This window comes from Papio anubis, chromosome 17, assembly GCF_008728515.1.
Source record: "Papio anubis isolate 15944 chromosome 17, Panubis1.0, whole genome shotgun sequence".
Taxonomy (NCBI): domain Eukaryota; kingdom Metazoa; phylum Chordata; class Mammalia; order Primates; family Cercopithecidae; genus Papio; species Papio anubis.
In genome coordinates, this window is record NC_044992.1 from 52,969,784 (window position 1) to 52,987,972 (window position 18,189).

Here is an 18,189-nt window from a genome sequence, read left to right on the forward strand (position 1 = left end):
ACGGCCGGAGCAGCGAGGAACCGAAGGAGGCTTCGTAGGTTCCACGCAAGGCCCTCTCTCTGCTCTTCCAGGGGCGCACAAGTTGAGAAGGAGCGGCCTGGCGGCCCAGGTAAAAAAGGCATTCGGCGTTCTTCCCCGGCAGCCGGGCGTGCCTGGCTGCCGCGCACGCTCACCTGGGCCACCGTGCTCGTTCGTGTCCTTGACGTCGTGCCGACGTTTCTCCCTAATGCACTTTTGGCGCTTGGGGCCAGGAGAGTGAGCATGCCAAAAAGGCCCTGTAATCGGAGCCATCATACCCCAGAGGGTCTTCAGCGGCGCAGGGGTGTCAGGACCGCGGGGGTCTGGGGCACATGAGTAGCAAGAAGAGGAAAGAGAAGGGAGAGGGAGGTCAAGGGGGTGTGTCTGTGCGGTTGGCAGGGGGAATCTGTGGAATTATCTGCCTCAAGGGGCATCTGAGCGGGAAATACCTTCCCTCCCCCAGCATGTTCCATATTTGTGAACAGGAAAAATTCTGGGCTCGCTTTCTCTCATCCTAGAAAGGAATGTTGTGTACTTGGGCGTAATCCATGATATTAAGCTACTGCTGGCCACTGTTGAATTTCAGCGGTGAGGCCTGTGGAATTTCAGCGGTGAGGCCTGTGGACCTCCCCTCTGTGGTCACCAGAGTTCGAATGAATGGTTGATTGCCTGTCGTCTTTGTGTCTTCCCCCTCCCCTGACCAGGAGTAAAGCTTTCTTTGGTTAGCAATTTAAAAGGAAAATAAATCACAGTCTCTGGAACAAGGATATAGGTTTCTTTTTTTTGTATTATTTTAAAAAATAGAGGCAGGGTCTCGCTGTGTTGCCCAGGCTGGTCTCGTACTCCTGGCCTAAAGCAATCCTCCCGTGTTTTCTGTTATCTTAGTAAGCAAAAAATAAAGTGATCGTATTGCTTTGGCCTCACAAAGTGCTGGAATTGCAGCGGTAAGCCACCCTACCTGGTCTGAAGATCTTTATAGACTTCCAAGAGCTTGGTTAGAGGTGTAGACCCAGCACTGCTTTTAAGTCTTTACTTAGAATGTCAAGCTCACATTTCAAGTAGGCTGATCTCAAAGAGACTGTACATTTCTGTAAAGTTAGTCTAACTTTGCTATTGATGTACTTTATGTAAGCTACCATGATCTCTACTGAAAAATAAAATATTGAACATTTATGCTGTTAGAAGTCAATATAGTGATTACCTTTTATGGAGTAATGACTGGGAGGAGACACAAGGAGAATTGATCTAATAATCATCTTTTTTTTTTGAGATGGAGTCTCGCTCTGTTGCCCTGGGCTGGAGTGCAGTGTCCTAATCTCAGCTCACTTCAACCTCCACCTCCCAGGTTCAAGTGATTATTGTGCCTTAGCTGCCTGAGTAGCTGGGACTGCAGCTGTGCACCACCATGCCTGGCTAATTTTTGTGTTTTTAGTAGAGACAGGGTTTTGCCATGTTGGCCAGGCTGGTCTTGAACTCTTGACTTCAGGTGATCCGCCCACCTTGGTCTCCCAAAGTGCTGGGATTATAGGCGTGAGCCACTGTGCCCAGCCTGATAAATCATCTTTTCTTGATTTGTTTACATAGATGTGTTTGGTTCATGAAAATTTATTGAACTTTACAGTTATGTACGTTCATATCTGTATGTAAACTATACTTAAATAAAAAGTTCTAAGAACTGGTTGAGAGAAAGGTGATAGTTACAGCAATAGAACACTGGATACTGGCTGGGCCTGGTAGCTCACGCCTGTAATCCCAGGACTTTGGGAGGCTAAGGCGGGAGAATCACTTCCTGAGCCCAGGGGTTCGAGATTAGCCTGGGAAATATAGTGAGACCTAATTTTCACAAAAAATACAAAAATTAGCTGGGCGAGGTGGCGAATGCCTGTAGTCGCAGCTGCTCTGGAGACTGCGGTGGGAGGATTGCTTGAGATGGGGAGGTTGAGGTTGCAGTGAGTCGTGATTGTGCTGCTGCACTCCAGCCTGGGTGACAGAGTGAGACCCTATCTTAAAACAAAAGACTCAAATGAAAACTGGATGCTGTGGTGCCTCCTCAACTCTGCCAAGTTCTCTCTCTTGGCAGTGAAGCTTCCCAACGCTGAATTTCTTTGCCTCTGAAATGTCTTAGGTTATTTACTAGGCTGTCTGCTAGCCATGGGAACTACTACGTTTCCAAGGGATATAGTTGTTTAACCTACCTTAAAGACTTTGTTTTATATTGCATAAAATATACAGCTTCTCTGCTTCACAAATTCTCATTTCAGTACAGTTTAGAATGAGGTATAGTTGTATTTGTTGTATCATTGCTTCTGTACTTCTGTTTTTTTAAAAAATTTAATTAATTAATTAATTAATTTTTTGAGACGGTCTTGCTCTGTCACCCAGATTAGAGTGCAGTGGCGTGGTCCTGGCTCAGTGCAACGTCTGCCTCCAGGTTCAAGCGATTCTTATGCCTTAGCCTCCTGAGTAGCTGGTACTACAGGTGTGCGCCACCAGGCCTGGCTAATTTTTGTGTTTTCAGTAGAGATGGGGTTTCACCATGTTGGCCAAGCTGGTCTTGAACCCCTGACCTCAGGTGATCCGCCCGCCTTTTGGCCTCCCAAAGTGCTGGGATTACAGGCGTGAGCTACCGCGCCTGGTCCTGTACTTCTGTACTAAATTGACTAAAGGCTGCCACTGTCGTAGCAGTGCTGAGGTTGAGTTGCATATCCCACTTGGATGCTGCAGTGGAAAATATAATTTTCTGGTAAGGCATTGAAAGGTTTAGTTGAGTTTCCCTTTGAAGATAAGACTACTCATTGGCCAAAGTGTACCTAAAATTGTTTAATTTTTCCTGGAAGCCATTTCTAATTGACACTTGTATTTTATGCATGTTGCTTCTATATCTCTGCAAAGAACAATTATTTGACTTACTTTTCTTGTCATGTTACAGAATTCAATTACAATGGGAAGCATTTTTGAAAAGCTCGTTAAGAGTCTACTTGGGAAAAAAGAGATGCGGATTCTTATATTGGGTTTGGATACAGCTGGAAAAATGACCATCTTGTATAAATTGAAGCTGGGGGAGACTGTGCCTACCATCCCTACAGTAGGTAAGTTAATGAAAGACCTGCGGCAATTGCAGTTTACAATTTAGTATGTTATATATATTTTTTCTGTTAGGTTCTGTTTCACCGGAGAAATATGTTTTATTTTTACATGCTGCTTCTGTTATTGAATAATCCTTTTTAAAAATCTTGTCTACTCCAAGAGCATACATTTTTAGAGGCCAAAAACCAGGTTACATTATATATCCTTTTCTTTTTTTTTGACTCTGTCACCCAGACTAGAGTGCAGTGGCGCCTCTCTGCTTACTACAGTCTCAACTTCCTGGGCTCAAGTGATCCTTCCACCTCCCTCCTGAGTAGCTGGAACTACAGGCATGCACCAGCATGCCCAGCTAATTTTTGAATTTTTGGTAGAGATGGGGTCTTGCCATGTTGCCTAGGCTGGTCTCGAACTCCTGGGCTCAAGCGATCCTCCTGCCATGGTCTCCCAAAGTGCAGGGATTATAGGCATGAGCCACCGTTCCTGACCAGGTTCTCTGTCCTTTTCTAGTGGCTTGCACATTCTTAGGTTCACAAAGGTGACATGTGAACACAGATAGACTAAGCAAAATTAACCCTATCTGCTTGGCAAAAAAGAAAAAGATAATGGGCCAAACAGGGAGGGTAGTTCTGCCCCCCTTTCCTCCCAGCTAGTGTCCCAGCAGAAGGCTGAGGGTGGGAGCTGGGAATCTGCTGGTGCCTCCTCAGTCAGCCTCTGTTCCAGCTGGCCTTCCTTAGTAGCAGCATCTTATCTCTCTATACCAAGTACACTCCTGGTGCTTAGAGACGGAGTGTGATTTCTTTTCTTCACTCTGGCTCAAGCCAACTGCTTGAGATGATGTCCAACTAGAGAAATAGACAAGCTGGCTGTATTGCTCTTACTGTGAACCAGCACTGTGTTTTATGGGCTCGTTAAGAGATTTGCAAAATGAGTTTTGACAGAACTGAATCTTTGCCTTGTGAACTGCCTTTAGATCCAAACTTCTGACTGAGGATACACCCCACAGGTTGGCATGTGAACATGACTACTGTTCTGAACACTGAATTAGGCACAGGACTCAAATGATCAACTTTTTTTTTTTTTTTTTTTTGAGATGGAGTCTCGCTCTGTCATCCAGGCTGGAGTACCGTGGCACGATCTCGGCTCACTACAACCTCTGCCTCCTGGGTTCAAGCAATTCTCATGCCTCAGCCTCCCGAGAAAGCTGGAAATACAGACGTTCGCCACCACGCAAGGCTAATTTTTGTATTTGTAGCAGAGACAGGTTTTCACCATGTTGGCCAGGCTGGTCTGGAACTCCTGACCTCAAGTGATCTGCCCTGCTAAGTGCTGGGATTACAGGCGTGAGCCACCGCATCTGGCCTCCAAATGATCACCTTTCAACTTGGGCAGTAACTGCAGAGATTGCGTCGATTGAGCAGTGGGAAACCGATGAGAATGTTCGAGTTATGAGATGGTTGTGAGTAAGGTAGGAATTTGGTTAAATTTTCCAAATGGGTAAGCCAGTGCTGTCTAGGAGGCACTTTCTGCAGTGATTGAAATGTTCTGTCTGTGCTGTTTGAAGTGGTAGCCAATAGCTATGTGACTGTTGAGTGCTTGAAATGTGGCTAATGCAACTGAGGAACGGAACTTTTTTTTTTTTGAGATGGAATCTCGCTCTGTCACCCAGACTGGAGTGCAGTGGCGCAATCTCGGCTCACTGCAACATCCACCTCCTGAATTCAAGTCATTCTCCTGCCTCAGCCTCCTGAGAAGCTGGGATTACAGACGTGTGCCACCATGCCCAGCTAATTTTTGTATTATTAGTGGAGACGGGGTTTTACTCTGTTAGCCAGGCTGGTCTCAAACTCCTGACCTCAGGTGATCCGCCCACCTTGGCCCCCCAAACTGTTGGAATTACAGGCATGAGCCACTGTGCCCAGCCAGGAACTGAACTTTTAATCGTATTTAACATTAAGTTTATTTTTTACTTATTTTTATTTGTTGATTGATTTTTGATTTTCACTTTAAGTTTAAATAGCCACATTGCTGGGCGCAGTGGCTCATGCCTATAATCCCAGCACTTCGGGAGGCTGAGGTGGGAAGATCACTTGAGATCAGGAGTTCGAGACCAGCCTGACCAACATGGTGAAATCCCATATCTACTAAAAGTACAAAAATTAGTCAGGTGTAGTGGCATGCTTCTGTAATCCCAGCTACTTGGAAGGCTAAGGCAGGAGAATCACTTGAGCCCGGGAGGCGGAGGTTGCAGTGAGCTGAGATTGCACCATTGCGCTTCAACCTAGGTTACAGAGCAAGACTCTGTCTCAAAAACTAAATAAATAGGCCGGGCGTGGTGGCTTATGCCTGTAATCTCAGCACTTTGGGAGGCCGAGGCCGGTGGATCACTTGAGGTCAGGAGTTCGAGACCAGCTTGGTCAACATGGTGAAACCCCGTCTCTACAGAAAATACAAAAAAAAAAAAAAAGGGGGGGTGTGGTGACAGCTGCCTGTAATCCCAGCTACTTGGGAGGCTGAGGCAGGAGAATCGCTTGAATCCGGGAGACGGAGGTTACAGTGAGCCAAGATCGCACCATGTACTCCAGCCTGGGCAACAAGAGTGAGACTCTGTCTCAAAAACAAAACAAAACAAAAAAATAAATGAATAAACAAATAGTCACAAATGGCTAGTGACTGTATTGGACAGTGCTGGGGTAGACAGTTGTTCAATGTCATTTATTGAATAATTTTTCCATGCTGATTTGAAATGCCTTCTTTGTCACATACTAAATTCTCACTGGTATGTATGTCTTTTTCTGGACAACTACCTGTTTCTGGACAACTACAGAGTTACATTTATATTTGAACTCTGTTACTTCAAGTGTTACTAGGGCTTGGCATAGCTTTAAAAATAATTCATTATTCATTTTCAGAGATTTCCTGGTTGTGCTTACTTGTTTATTTCTCCAAGTTAAATTTTAGATAATCCTTTGCTCAAAGCTTTCCTGCCCACCTCAGCCTCCTACCAGTGCTGGGGCTATAGGATGTGAGCCAATGTGCATCTGTATATTATTTCATTTAGCAATTTTGAATTTTAGATTGTTGCAATGTAATGAGTGTCTCTCTTTTGTAAGTTTGAAAATATTCCAATCAAACATAAATGTGTAGAGAAATGATGTGACCACACTACGTGTTTTTAAGCGATTGCTTTGATTAGAAGATGGTGACTGGATGGAGACAGGGAGAGTGGCTGAGGTGAAATTAGTTATATGGTTTCAAGAATTAAGGCTAGAAATGATGGTCTGTTGGATTAGGGTGACTATTAGCTGTTTAAGAGGTTGAATTGATAAGATATGGTAGTAGGGTTCTAGGAGTGAGAGCATCGGATGTTTCCAGGGCTCCTCTTAGGCTATCAGCTTGTGGAATGAAGTCAATGAGGGGATAACTAGCAGAGGAGGAGGTGGGGAGTAGGGACCTTAAATTCCATTTTTGACTGATACCTGGTTTTGGGGCCTTGAAGACATTCCCCAAAGCTGTTAGATTATGAGCCTGAAGCTCAGGAGAGAGGATATAAATCTCAGAGCTAGATTGGAAGATATAAATCTCAGAGTTAGTACAGAGATAGGAATGAAGTCATGGCAGTGAGTGAGATTGCGTAGGGAGGGGTGCAGAAAGAGGAGAATCAATGGGGCCAGTGAGAGCCAGGGGGACTCCATCATTGCAGGATCAGTTAAACATGGCTGAGCTCACTAAGGAGACTGAGATGGTACGGCCATAGAGATAAAAGGAAAAGGGAAGCTGGGGAAGAGTGTCAAGGAGGGAGTGAGCAGTAGTGTCAGATAGAAGATCAGATTATGGAAGAGCTGAAAAGGCATGTGTTGGATTTGTTCACCTGGTGGTCATTGCTGACCTTAGTGAAAACCAGCTACCCAACATGGTGGAGCAGAGATAAGGTGCTGTTGCGTGAGAGGACCAAAGAAAGCTCAGTGAATATAGCCACACTTCTTTGAGACGTTTGACTTTAAAAGAGCAAATAGACCAGGCATGGTGGCTCACACCCGTAATCCCAGCACTTTGGGAGGCTAAGATGGGCAGATTGCTTGACCTGAGGAATTTGAGGCCAGTCTGAGCAACATAGTGAGACCTGTCTCTACAAAAAAAAATTTATATTTAGCTAGGTATGGTGGTTCATGCTTATAGTTCTAGCTACTTGGGAGGCTGAGGCAGGAGGATCCCTTGAGCACAGGAGTTTGAGGCTGCAGTGAGCTATGATTCTACCTCTGTGCTCCAGCCTGGCCAACACAGCAAGGCTCTGTCTCTTTAAAAAAAAAAAAAAAAGAGCAAATAGAGGGTGAAGATGTGAAGGAAGGAAGGAAGAGGGTGAAGGAAGGAAGAAAGAGGGTGCTGATGAAGATGTGGGGGTCAAGGAAAGATTCTGTTGCTTTTAAAGATGTAAAAGACTTAAGCATGCCAAGGTGAACAGATTGGAGATATTCAGATATGGGAGAGAGTAGGAATAGTAAAAATTCCAGACAGTCTGGGTGGAGTGGATGTGGATCATAGAGGGAGGGAGTTGGTGAAAGAGAGTTACTCTCTTCTGTTGTTCCAAGAGGGAGGAAGAAAAGTGTGGGTAAAGATATAGACTGGCTTTTACACTGTATGGTGGAAATGGAAGTCAGTCCCATCAGTGGCTTCTCTGCTCTGAAGTACACTGTGATAGTCTCCTGCTGAGAGGAAGGGCAGGTGCATGGCTGGAGATTGGAGAGTAGAGAATGTTTGAGACACCTGTCCTGATGAATGGGAGAGGGGGCCAGCACATTCTCTTTGAAGGCTATAGATATTTGACTAGCAGGCTGCTTTGTAAATTAAAAGTACTATCCACATGTTGAAATTATTTTGAATTGTTCAACCAGCACAAATCATAATTAAACATTTTCCCCCTATTTCATTTAGGTTTCCATATGGAGACGGTAGAATATAAAAATATAAAAGATATAAAAATATCGCCTTCACAGTCTGAGATGTTGGCAGCCACTTCAAAATGAGACCTCTGTGGCGGCATATTTTCCAGAACACAAAAGGTAAAGATTATTCAGTGTATAGCCTCGATACTGTTTCTGTGAAATGTCTCTAAAGACAGATGCTTGAAGTGATACCTTGTGGTGCTCTGCTCTATTGACACTGTCAGCCACTTCCTCTCTTAGGAAGTGGGAGCTTTCTTCTGTGAGACAGAGTCTTGCCCTGTTGCCCAGGCTGGAGTGCAGTGGTGTGATCTCGGCTCCCTGCAACCTCCGTCTCCTGAGTTCAAGTGATTCTCCTGCCTCAGCCTCCCGAGTAGCTGGGGTTACAGGCATGCACCATCATGCCTGGCCAATTTTTGTATTTTTAGTAGAGATGGGGTTTCGCCATGTTGGTCAGTCTGGTCTTGAACTTCTGATCTCAGGTGATCCACTTGCCTTGGCCTCCCAAAGTGCTGGGATTACAGGTGTGAGTCACCGCGCCCAGCCCCCCTGTCTACTTTAAATCACTACTAGATTACTTCTAATGTCTACTAGCATGTAAATGCTATATAGTTAGATTGTATTGTTTTTTATTTGTATTTTTTTTTTTTACTGTTGCATTACTATTTTTATTTTTTTATTTATTTACTTATTTATTTATTTTTTGAGATGGAGTTTCACTTTTGTTGCCCGGGCTGGAGTGCAATGGCATGATCTCAGCTCACCACAACCTCCACCTCCTGGGTTCAAGTGATTCTCCTGCCTTAGCCTCCTGAGTAGCTGGGATTACAGGCATGTACCACCACGCTCGGCTAATTTTGTATATTTAGTAGAGACAGGGTTTCTCCATGTTGGTCAGGCTGGTCTTGAACTCCCGACCTCAGGTGATCCACCCGCCTCGGCCTCCAAAGTTCTAGGATTACAGGCGTGAGTCACCGTGCCCGGCCTGCATTATTACTTTTTAATATTTTTGGTTCAAGGTGGGTTGAAACTGTGGATACAGAGGGCTGACTATAGTTTTTACACCCTGATTTTCATATAAAATATTAACCATATAGAATCTACAAATTACTCATTTTAGAATTTATTTGGAGTCTGTTCGTTTTGAAGGTTCTCCTGCATGTACTTGATAGTAAAGACTTACACATTCGTCAGTCTTTCCCGACTAAATACCCTAGTCGACTGTCCCTCTATATTTTATATCATTGTTTTAGCTGTTACCTTTGGCAATTAACTCTATTTGCAGTTAGCTTTTCCAGGCTATAGATTTTAGAATGTTTTTTCTCAAAGTAGTGCATTTATATTTTTTAACTTCTTTAGTGGAAAATCTAAAACAAATACAAAGACAGAGAAGACAACATAATGAACCCCCACGTACCCATCACCAAGCCTCAACAGTTATTAGCATTTTGCCCATCCCAGACATGATGCCTTTTATTCATACATCCTTTAGTGTTCGTTTCCAACTGATAAGGCCTTTTATATACATATATATGTAAATCTCTATGCCATTATAACATCTCCAAAATTAATATTAATTCTTTAATATCTAGTACCTAGTCCCTATTCTAATTCCCCCAGTTGTATCAAATGTATCCTGGCTGGGTGTGGTGGCTGACACCTGTAATCCCAGCACTCTGAGAGGCCAAGGCTGGTGGATCACCTGCGGTCAAGAGTTGGAGACCAGCCTGGCCAACCTAGTGAAACCCTATCTCTACTAAAAATATGCAAAAAAATTATCCAAGCATGGTGGTGTGTGCCTGCAATCCCAGCTACTCGGGAGGCTGAGACAGGATATTCTCTTGAACCCGGGAGGTGGAGGTTGCAGTGAGCTAAGATCGCACCATTGCACCCCAGCCTTGGCAACAGGGCAAGACTCCATCTCAAAAAAAAAAGTATCTTTTCTACATCTGCTTTGTTTGCATCTGGATCAAAGTTCACACAGTGCATTTTGTTGTTTTGCCTCTTTAGTCTTTTATTCTACAGCAGTTGTTCTTTTTCTATGCCTTTTGTTTTCCTTATTTTATTTTATTTTATTTTATTTTATTTTAGAGACAGGGTCTCGTGCAGTGGCACAACCTCGGCTCACTGCAGCCTCTGCCTCCTGGAGTCAAGCGATCCTCTCACTTCAGCCTCCCAGATAGCTGGGACCACAGGTGCATACCATCACACCTAGCAAATTTTTTTATACTTTTTGTAGAGATGGGTTTTCCACCATGTTGCCCAATCTGGTCTCAAACTCCTGGGCTCAAGCATCTGCCCACCTTGACCCCCCAAAGTGCTGAGACTATAGGTGTGAGCCACCTCGCCTGGCCTCCCCTTTTTTTTTTTTTTTTGGTTGTTAACTGTTTATTCCACATTCTGGATTTGGCTGATTACTTTATTATGGTGCCGTCTAACTTGCTTGGCTGTCTGTGGATTTCCTGTGAACTGGTTGTTTATTCTAGAGACTTGATTAGATTCTGGTTCATTTCAGAGGCAAGAATACTTCATAAGTATTCTTCCTATCCTAATACAGAAGTTCGGTTGTCACACTTAAACATTTTTTTAAAATTTTTATCGTGGCAAAATATACATAATATAAAAATTACAAGTTTATTCTTAAGTATACAATTCAGTGGCATTAAGTACATTCACTGTGTTTTATAACCTTCACCACTGTCCATTTCCACAATTTTTTCATCATCCCCAACAGAGACTTTGTATCCATTAAGCCATAACTGCCCATTCCCCTCTCTCCCAACCCTTAGTAACCTTTATTCTACTCTCTCTCTATGAATTTGCCTATTCAGTGGAATTGTATATTAGTCTTTCGCAGTTCAGCCGCCTGGCCTCTTTCACTTAATACAGTGTTTTCAAGGTTCATCTATGCAGTAGTATGTATCAGAACTTAATTCCTTTAATGGCTGAATAATATTCTATTGTACGGATATACCACGTTTTGTTTATCCATTCATCTGCTGATGGACTCTTGAGTTGCTTCTGCCTTTTGGCTATTATGAATAATGTTGCTCTGAACATTCATGTCCAAGTATCTGTTTGAGTCTGTGCTTTGAGTTCTTTGGGTATATGCCTAGAAGTGGAATTGCTGGGTAACTATGTTTTAATTTTTTTTTTTTTTTTTGAGACGGAGTCTCCCTCTATTGCCCAGGCTGGAGTGCAGTGGTGTAATCTCGGCTCACTGCAACCCTGGCCTCCTGGGTTCAAGCAATTCTCCTGCCTTAGCCACCTGAGTAGCTGGGACTACAGGCGTGAGCCACCACGCCCGGCTAGTTTATTTGTATTTTTAGTAGAGACGGGGTTTCACCATATTGGCCAGGCCAGTCTCAAACTCCTGACCTTGTGGTCCACCTACCTCTGCCTCCCAAGGTGCTGGGACTACAAGCATGAGCCACTGCACCCAACCTCATTATTTTTTTATTGTGGTAAAATACACATAACTTAAAATTTAGCATCTTAAGCTTTTTTTTTTTGGTTTTGTTTTGTTTTGTGGTAGTGATGTTTTTGTGAGATGAGGTCTCTATATGTTACTTAGATTGGTCTCGAACTCATGGGCTCAAGTGATTCTCCTGCCTCAGCCTCCTGTATAACTGGGACTACAGGTGTGCACCACTGCACCCAGCTCTATCTTAAACATTGTTAAGTGTATAGTCAGTCAAAATGTTTTGCAGCCATCACCGCTATTCATTTCTGCAACTATTTTCATCTTGTAAAACTGAAACTTTGTACCCGTAAACTATAACTCCTGTTGCTTCCCCCCACCCAGTCCCCCCACTCCCTGGCAGCCACCAGCTTGTCACATTTTTAGTGATGCCAAATGATTTCAGGTGATATCAGCTTAATTCCCCTGAATTAAAATTCTCCATCAGCTTTTCACCTAATCATTTTAGCATCCGTTGAAAGCTATTGCCTAAACCCATTATTTTATTAGAAGTTATAAAATGGTGATTTTTTTCCCCTCCTAAATCTTGTTATTCCTCTGCATTTATTAGCTAACATCTTTCTAAACAAAGAATTCCTTCATCAAATATTTGGTTTCCCTGAAATATAGTTTGTACAAGAAAGGCTGGAAAAATGCTTTATTTTTTTCCTTCATAGATTTTCAGAGAAACCACTGGATGCCCCAGCAACTCCCATGGTGACTCTTAGATGTTTGTATCTTCGTGTTTCGATCTGCAGATTATATATATTTTTTGATACTCAGAGCATCCATTTATCTTGGACTGGCACTTGACAACTTGGCAAACCCTTGCAGTTTCTTAACTGCAGTAAAACTAGAGCACGTGGGTTTGAACCACAGCTCTGCGGTGAAACCTTGACAGTTAGGTAATCTCGTCTGTCTCAATTTCCTCATCTTAAAATGGAGATGATACCTACTGCCTGCATCATCGGGCTTAAATTACTTATGTAAAATGCTTATGTAAAAAGCCATTTCATGGCTGGATGACAGTAGGCACTCAAAAGCCCAAATTGTTTGAGGTTTCACTTCATCATTTCTCTGGCAGAATTCTTTTTTCTTACCCTACTGGGAGTTTTCACATTCAAATAACAAGATGAAATAAATGCCTTTATTTCTTCACTCTTTTCTTCATAACAAGCCTAATTTTAGTAAGTTTCAGTGACTATTGCTTTTGATGGTAGGGAGCTGGCTGTATTCTAGGACCTTGGGGTGGGTAATTTGGACTTTTCATGAAATAGCAATTGGGAGCTGTTGGAAGAATGGACTTGCTGTGAGTGGTCTTGGATGCAGCCCTATTTTTTCTGCCAGTTTCTAAAGATCAGGCTGTCTTTTAGTTTAAATTTTCTTCATCAGTATGTTGAGTATGATAGAACTTAATGCTTTTAGCTTTCTATTAAAAGACATTTAACTGTGTAGGTTTCACTTGTATAGATTGGAATTTGAACAGTTTGTGATTTCTTTTTTATTTTATTTTATTTTTATTTTTTTGAGATAGAGTCTCGCTCTGTCGCCAGGCTGGAGTGCAGTGGCACAATCTCGGCTCACTGCAACCTGCACCTCCCAGGTTCAAGCGATTCTCCTGCCTCAGCTGCCCGAGTAGCTAGGACTATAGGCGCATGCCACGCCCAGCTAATTTTTATATTTTTAGTAGAGACGGGGTTTTACCATGTTGGCCAGGATGGTTTGGATCTCTTGACCTGGTGATCCGCCCGCCTCAGCCTCCCAAAGTGCTGGGATTACAGGCGTGCATCACTGAGTTTTTTTTTTGAAACGGAGTCTAGCTCTGTCACCAAGGCTGGAGTGCAGTGGTGTGATCTCGGCTCACTGCAGCCTCCACCTGGGTCAAATAATTCTCCTGCCTCAGCCTCCCGAGTAGCTGGGATTACAGGTGCCCACCACGATGCCCGGTTAATTTTTTGTATTTTTAGTGGAGATGGGGTTTCACCATGTTTGCCAGGCTAGTCTTGAACTCCTGACCTCAAGTGATCCGCCTGCCTTGGCCTTCTAAAGTGCTGGGATTACAGGTGTGAGCCACTGCGCCCGGCTGTGATTTCTTAATTGATATTTTTATAGAATGCATACGATGGTCCATTAGTTATTATGGAGAAATATTTTTCTCCTTGATTGTAGGTTCAGTTATTTTAATTTGTTGAATTGCAGTGTATCTATCTGGTTCAAAATTCAGAAGTAAGAAAACGTGTATACTCGTCCTTTGGTATCTGTGGGAGATTAGTTCCAGGACCTCCCATGGATGCTAAAATCCTTGGATACTCAAGGCCTTGATATAAAATGGCGTAGTATTGGCATATAACCTATACACATCCTCCTTTATACTCTAAATCAGTGGTCCCCAACCTTTTTGGCACCAGGGACTGGTTTCGTGAAATATAATTTTTCCACAGACCCAGGGGCTGGAGAGGGGGATTGGGGATAGTTTTGGGATGATTTAGCACATTGCATTTATTGTGTACTTTATTTCTATTACTATTACATTGTAATATATAATGAAATAATTATACAAACTCACCATCATGTAGAATCAGTGGGAGCCCTGAGCTTGTTTTCCTGCAACTAGATGGTCCCATCCGGGGGTGATGGGAGACAGTGACAGATCATCAGGCATTAGATTCTCATAAGGAACGGGCATCCTAGATCCCTCGCTTGCGCAGTTCACAATAGGGTCCACGCTCCTATGAGAATCGAATGCTGCAGCTGATCTGACAGGAGGTGGAGCTCAAGTGGTCATGCTAGAGATGGGGATGGGGTGCGGCTGAAAATACCGATGAGGCTTCTCTCACTCACCTGCTGCTCACCTCCTGCTGTGCAGCCCCGTTCCTAACAGGCCCAATTCTTAACAGTGCTGGTCTGTGGCCCAGGGGTTGGGGACCCCTGCTTTAAATCACCTCTAGATTACTTATAATGCTAAATACAACATAAATCCTGCATAAATAGTTGTGAAACTCTATTGTTCGGGGAATAATGATAAGAAAAAAGTCTGTACATGTTCAGCACATATGCAGTTTTTTTCTTTTCTTAATAATTTCTATCTGTGGTCAGTTGAATCCATGGATATGGAACCCATGGATGTGGAGGGCGGACTGTATAGTGAAAAGTCACTGTCTCATTCCTGTCCCTTAACCATTCAGTTCCCCTCCCATAGACAACATTTTTTTTTTTTTTTTTGAGACAGAGTTTTGCTCTTGTTGCCCATACTGGAGTGCAGTGGCTCGATCTCGGCTCACTGCGATGCCCACCTCCTGGGTTCAAGCAATTCTCCTGCCTCAGCCTCCCAAGTAGCTGGGACTACAGGTGTGCGCCACCATGCCCAGCTCATTTTTGTATTTTTAGTAGAGATGGGATTTCACCATGTTGGCCAGGCTGGTCTCAAACTCCTGACTCAGGTGATCTGCCCGCTTCAGCCTCCCAGAGTGCTGAGATTATAGGCACGAGCCACTGTGCCTGGCTGACAAACATTTTTATTTCTTGTATATCTGTCCAGACATATTTTATGTATATACCAGCTCTCTCTATATATATTCCCATTTTTAAAAACACATTAATAGTAACATGTGTAAATATACTTTTTTTTTTTTTCGAGATGGAGTTTCGCTCTTGTTGCCCAGGCTGCAGTACAATGGTGCGATCTCGGCTCACCGCAACCTCTGCCTCCTGGTTTCAAGCAATTATCCTGCCTCAGCCTCCCGAGTAGCTGGGATTACAGGCATGCACCACCATGCCTGGCTAATTTTGTATTTTTAGTAGAGACGGGGTTTCTCCATGTTGGTCAGGCTGGTCTTGAACTCCTGACCTCAGGTAATCCGCCCACCTCAGCCTCCCAAAGTGCTGGGATTACAGGCGTGAGCCACTGTGCCCAGCCGTAAATATGCTTTTTGTAGGTTCTCCTAGTTCAGATGTAGGATCAGTCTGATGTTAGGTTCTTAGGTAAGGACCTATATAAAGACAGTATAAAATGGTACCTAATATTACAAAGCTTTATTAGGAATGGCAAAGGGATAATATGGCAGCTTCCTCCCTGTCAGTTCTGCATTGGTGACTAAGGATCTCAAATTTCTGGATAATCTGGCTTCCTTAGTTATGATGAGAGACCAGAACTGCTGATAGCATATGAAATCTTCAGGGGAGTTTTGAATGTTTTTCATTTTTTAATCTGATATGATGTAGCAGACATGACATTGACTCACGCGTAAGCCCCAAACATGCCGAAGCCGCGGGAACTCTCTATCAGCCATAGCAGGCTGCTCTGGAGCCGCGGGTTCAGGCAGCTGTTGAGTGGGCCTGGAGGCACGGAGGGAAAGGGAAGAGGGCCAGCACTGGTTTAGTCTCCTGGACATAGTCATGAAATCTCATTGTCAGAGGAAACCAAGAAGTCATCTTATCCTGCTGCTGTTTTCCTTCCAGGGTCTCTTCCGCAGGGTCCCCATGACTTGTCACTGAAGCTGTGCACAAACAAATGTCTCCAGTGACAGCAATGCCTTCTGAGGCAGCCCATTGCATCTTCATCTGCTGACACTCTGTTAGGCTGACTTCTGTAGTTTTCACCACTGATCTTCAGTCCACCTCACAGAGCTCTATAAAATGCTTGGATCCTCTTTACATCATAGACTTTCAGCTACTTGAAGATAGCCATCAGCCCCTCATGAATCTTTTCTCCAGGTAAAATCTTCGGTTACAGCAGCTGGTCTTCATATGGCCGAGTGTCGAATGCCTTTGCTCTCCTGGTCATTTTTTGAATTTCTTCAGTTTGCCCATGTCTCAGAGTGTGGAGTCCAGCACTGCCTGTGTAATGTTCCCAGGATGTTCTGCCTGATATAGAGTAAGCCTGGTGTCACCCATGTCCTAGGAACTGAGACCCCGTCACTACTGGTGATGCAGTCTAGGATCAAACTGTTCTTTGGGCAGCCACTTCACATTTTTGTGTTAAGGGCTTACTGTTAGCCAAACACAATTTTTTTGTTTTTTGTTTTTTTTGTTTTTTCCGAGACAGGGTCTCACTCTGTCACCTAAGCTGGAGAGTAGTGGCACGATCTTGGCTCACTGCAACCGCTGCCTCCTGGATTCAAGCAATTCTTTCACCTCAGCCTCCTGAGTAGCTGGGACCACAGGTGTGCACCACCATACCCGGCTAATTTTTGTATTTTTAGTAGAGATGGGGTGTTGCCACGTTGGCCAGGCTGGTTTCGAACCCCTGACCTCAAGTGATCTGCCCACCTTGGCCTCCTGAAGTGCTGGGATTACAGGCGTGAGCCACCACACCTGGCTGACAGATTGTTGTTACCATTAATGTCACGTGAACTACCGCCAAGGGCATCTCCCCTTCCTGTTCTTGGAGGATGTGTTGGATGCTTCCTGTGCCCCTCCCTGGAGAAGCTTTTGGCCCCACAGCTTCCTCCAGCCAATGTAGCAGTGACTGGGTCTGTGCAGGCTTTGGTCACCCTCACTCAGGCGTGATGGGGTGATGCCTTTCTTTGACCTGCCCCAGGTATCTTTTACTTCCTGGGATGTATCTGGTGCTATAGTATGGGATGCTGCAGAGACTTCCAGCACCAACCCCCTGGAGTTGGGCTTTATTTCACAGGTTGAGGGCACCATCCTCCACAAGAATCCCCAACTTCAGCCACCAGCTGGCAGTAGATTTGGGGGTCCTCAGACCACCCTCACTTCTGGCCAGATGGCTACGAATTTGGCGATTTCCACTACCCCCTCAGGTTTGATCATTTGTTAGAATGATTCACAGAATTCAGGGATGTACCATTACATCCCATCCCTGATGTACAACTGTACAATTACAGTTTTATTAATTGATCAATAAAGCAAAAGGATGCAAATGAATCAGTCAAAGGGAAAGACACATAGATCTGGGAGGGCAGCAAACACAAAGCCTTCAGTGTTCTTCCCCGTGGAGTCAGGGGCCGTTACCTTTCCAGCACATCGACGCGTGACAATGTATAGAGTATTGCCAACCAACGACATTCTCCTGAGCTTCAGTATTCGTCATTCTTATTGCGGCTGCATCGCATAGGCACAATTGATTGAATCATTGGCCATGTGACTCAAACTTTAGCACCCTCATTTTTCCAGAGGTGATCTTGTTAGCATAAACTATCTAGGGGCCCACCCTGAGTCATCTTGTTAGCATCAAGTTACAGATGTGCGCCCACCATGATAACAAAGACACTCCTATCACTCTGCAAAGTCCAAGGGTTTAGAGGCTACCTTCTAGAACAGCCAAATTCATTACTATACAGATGCCCTAGGAATCTGTTGGTGTTCATACCAATGTGACCCAGAAGTGTGGGTGGCCTAACACCTGTTGAGTTGTTCTTGACTAACAGGGAATGGGTACTGAAGGATACTTGTTTTCTCTTTTGTCTCCTGGGTGGACAGTTCTGACGGGCATTTGATATGGCTTCTTAGAATGTCCAGCAATGGCCGGGCATGGTGACTCAAGCCTGTAATCCCAGCACTTTGGGAGGCCAAGACAGGCAGATCACGAGGTCAGGAGATCGAGACCATCCTGGCTAACACGGTGAAACCCTGTCTCTACTAAAAATGCAAAAAATTAGCCGGGCGAGGTGGCAGGCACCTGTAGTCCCAGCCACTCGGGAGGCTGAGGCAGGAGAATGGTGT

The 18,189-nt window shown here is 44.2% G+C and overlaps 1 protein-coding gene across 1 annotated transcript in view; it reads left to right on the forward strand.

The window, feature by feature from the left end:
- Positions 1 to 18,189, forward strand: part of LOC103878897 (ADP-ribosylation factor 2) — a 24,337-nt gene continuing 6,148 nt past the window's right edge. The window contains 4 exon segments of the mRNA XM_031657648.1: positions 1 to 109; positions 2,948 to 3,107; positions 8,035 to 8,057; positions 8,060 to 8,162. Coding sequence (XP_031513508.1) covers positions 2,960 to 3,107; positions 8,035 to 8,057; positions 8,060 to 8,162 — 274 coding nt within the window. The 5' untranslated portion in view covers positions 1 to 109; positions 2,948 to 2,959.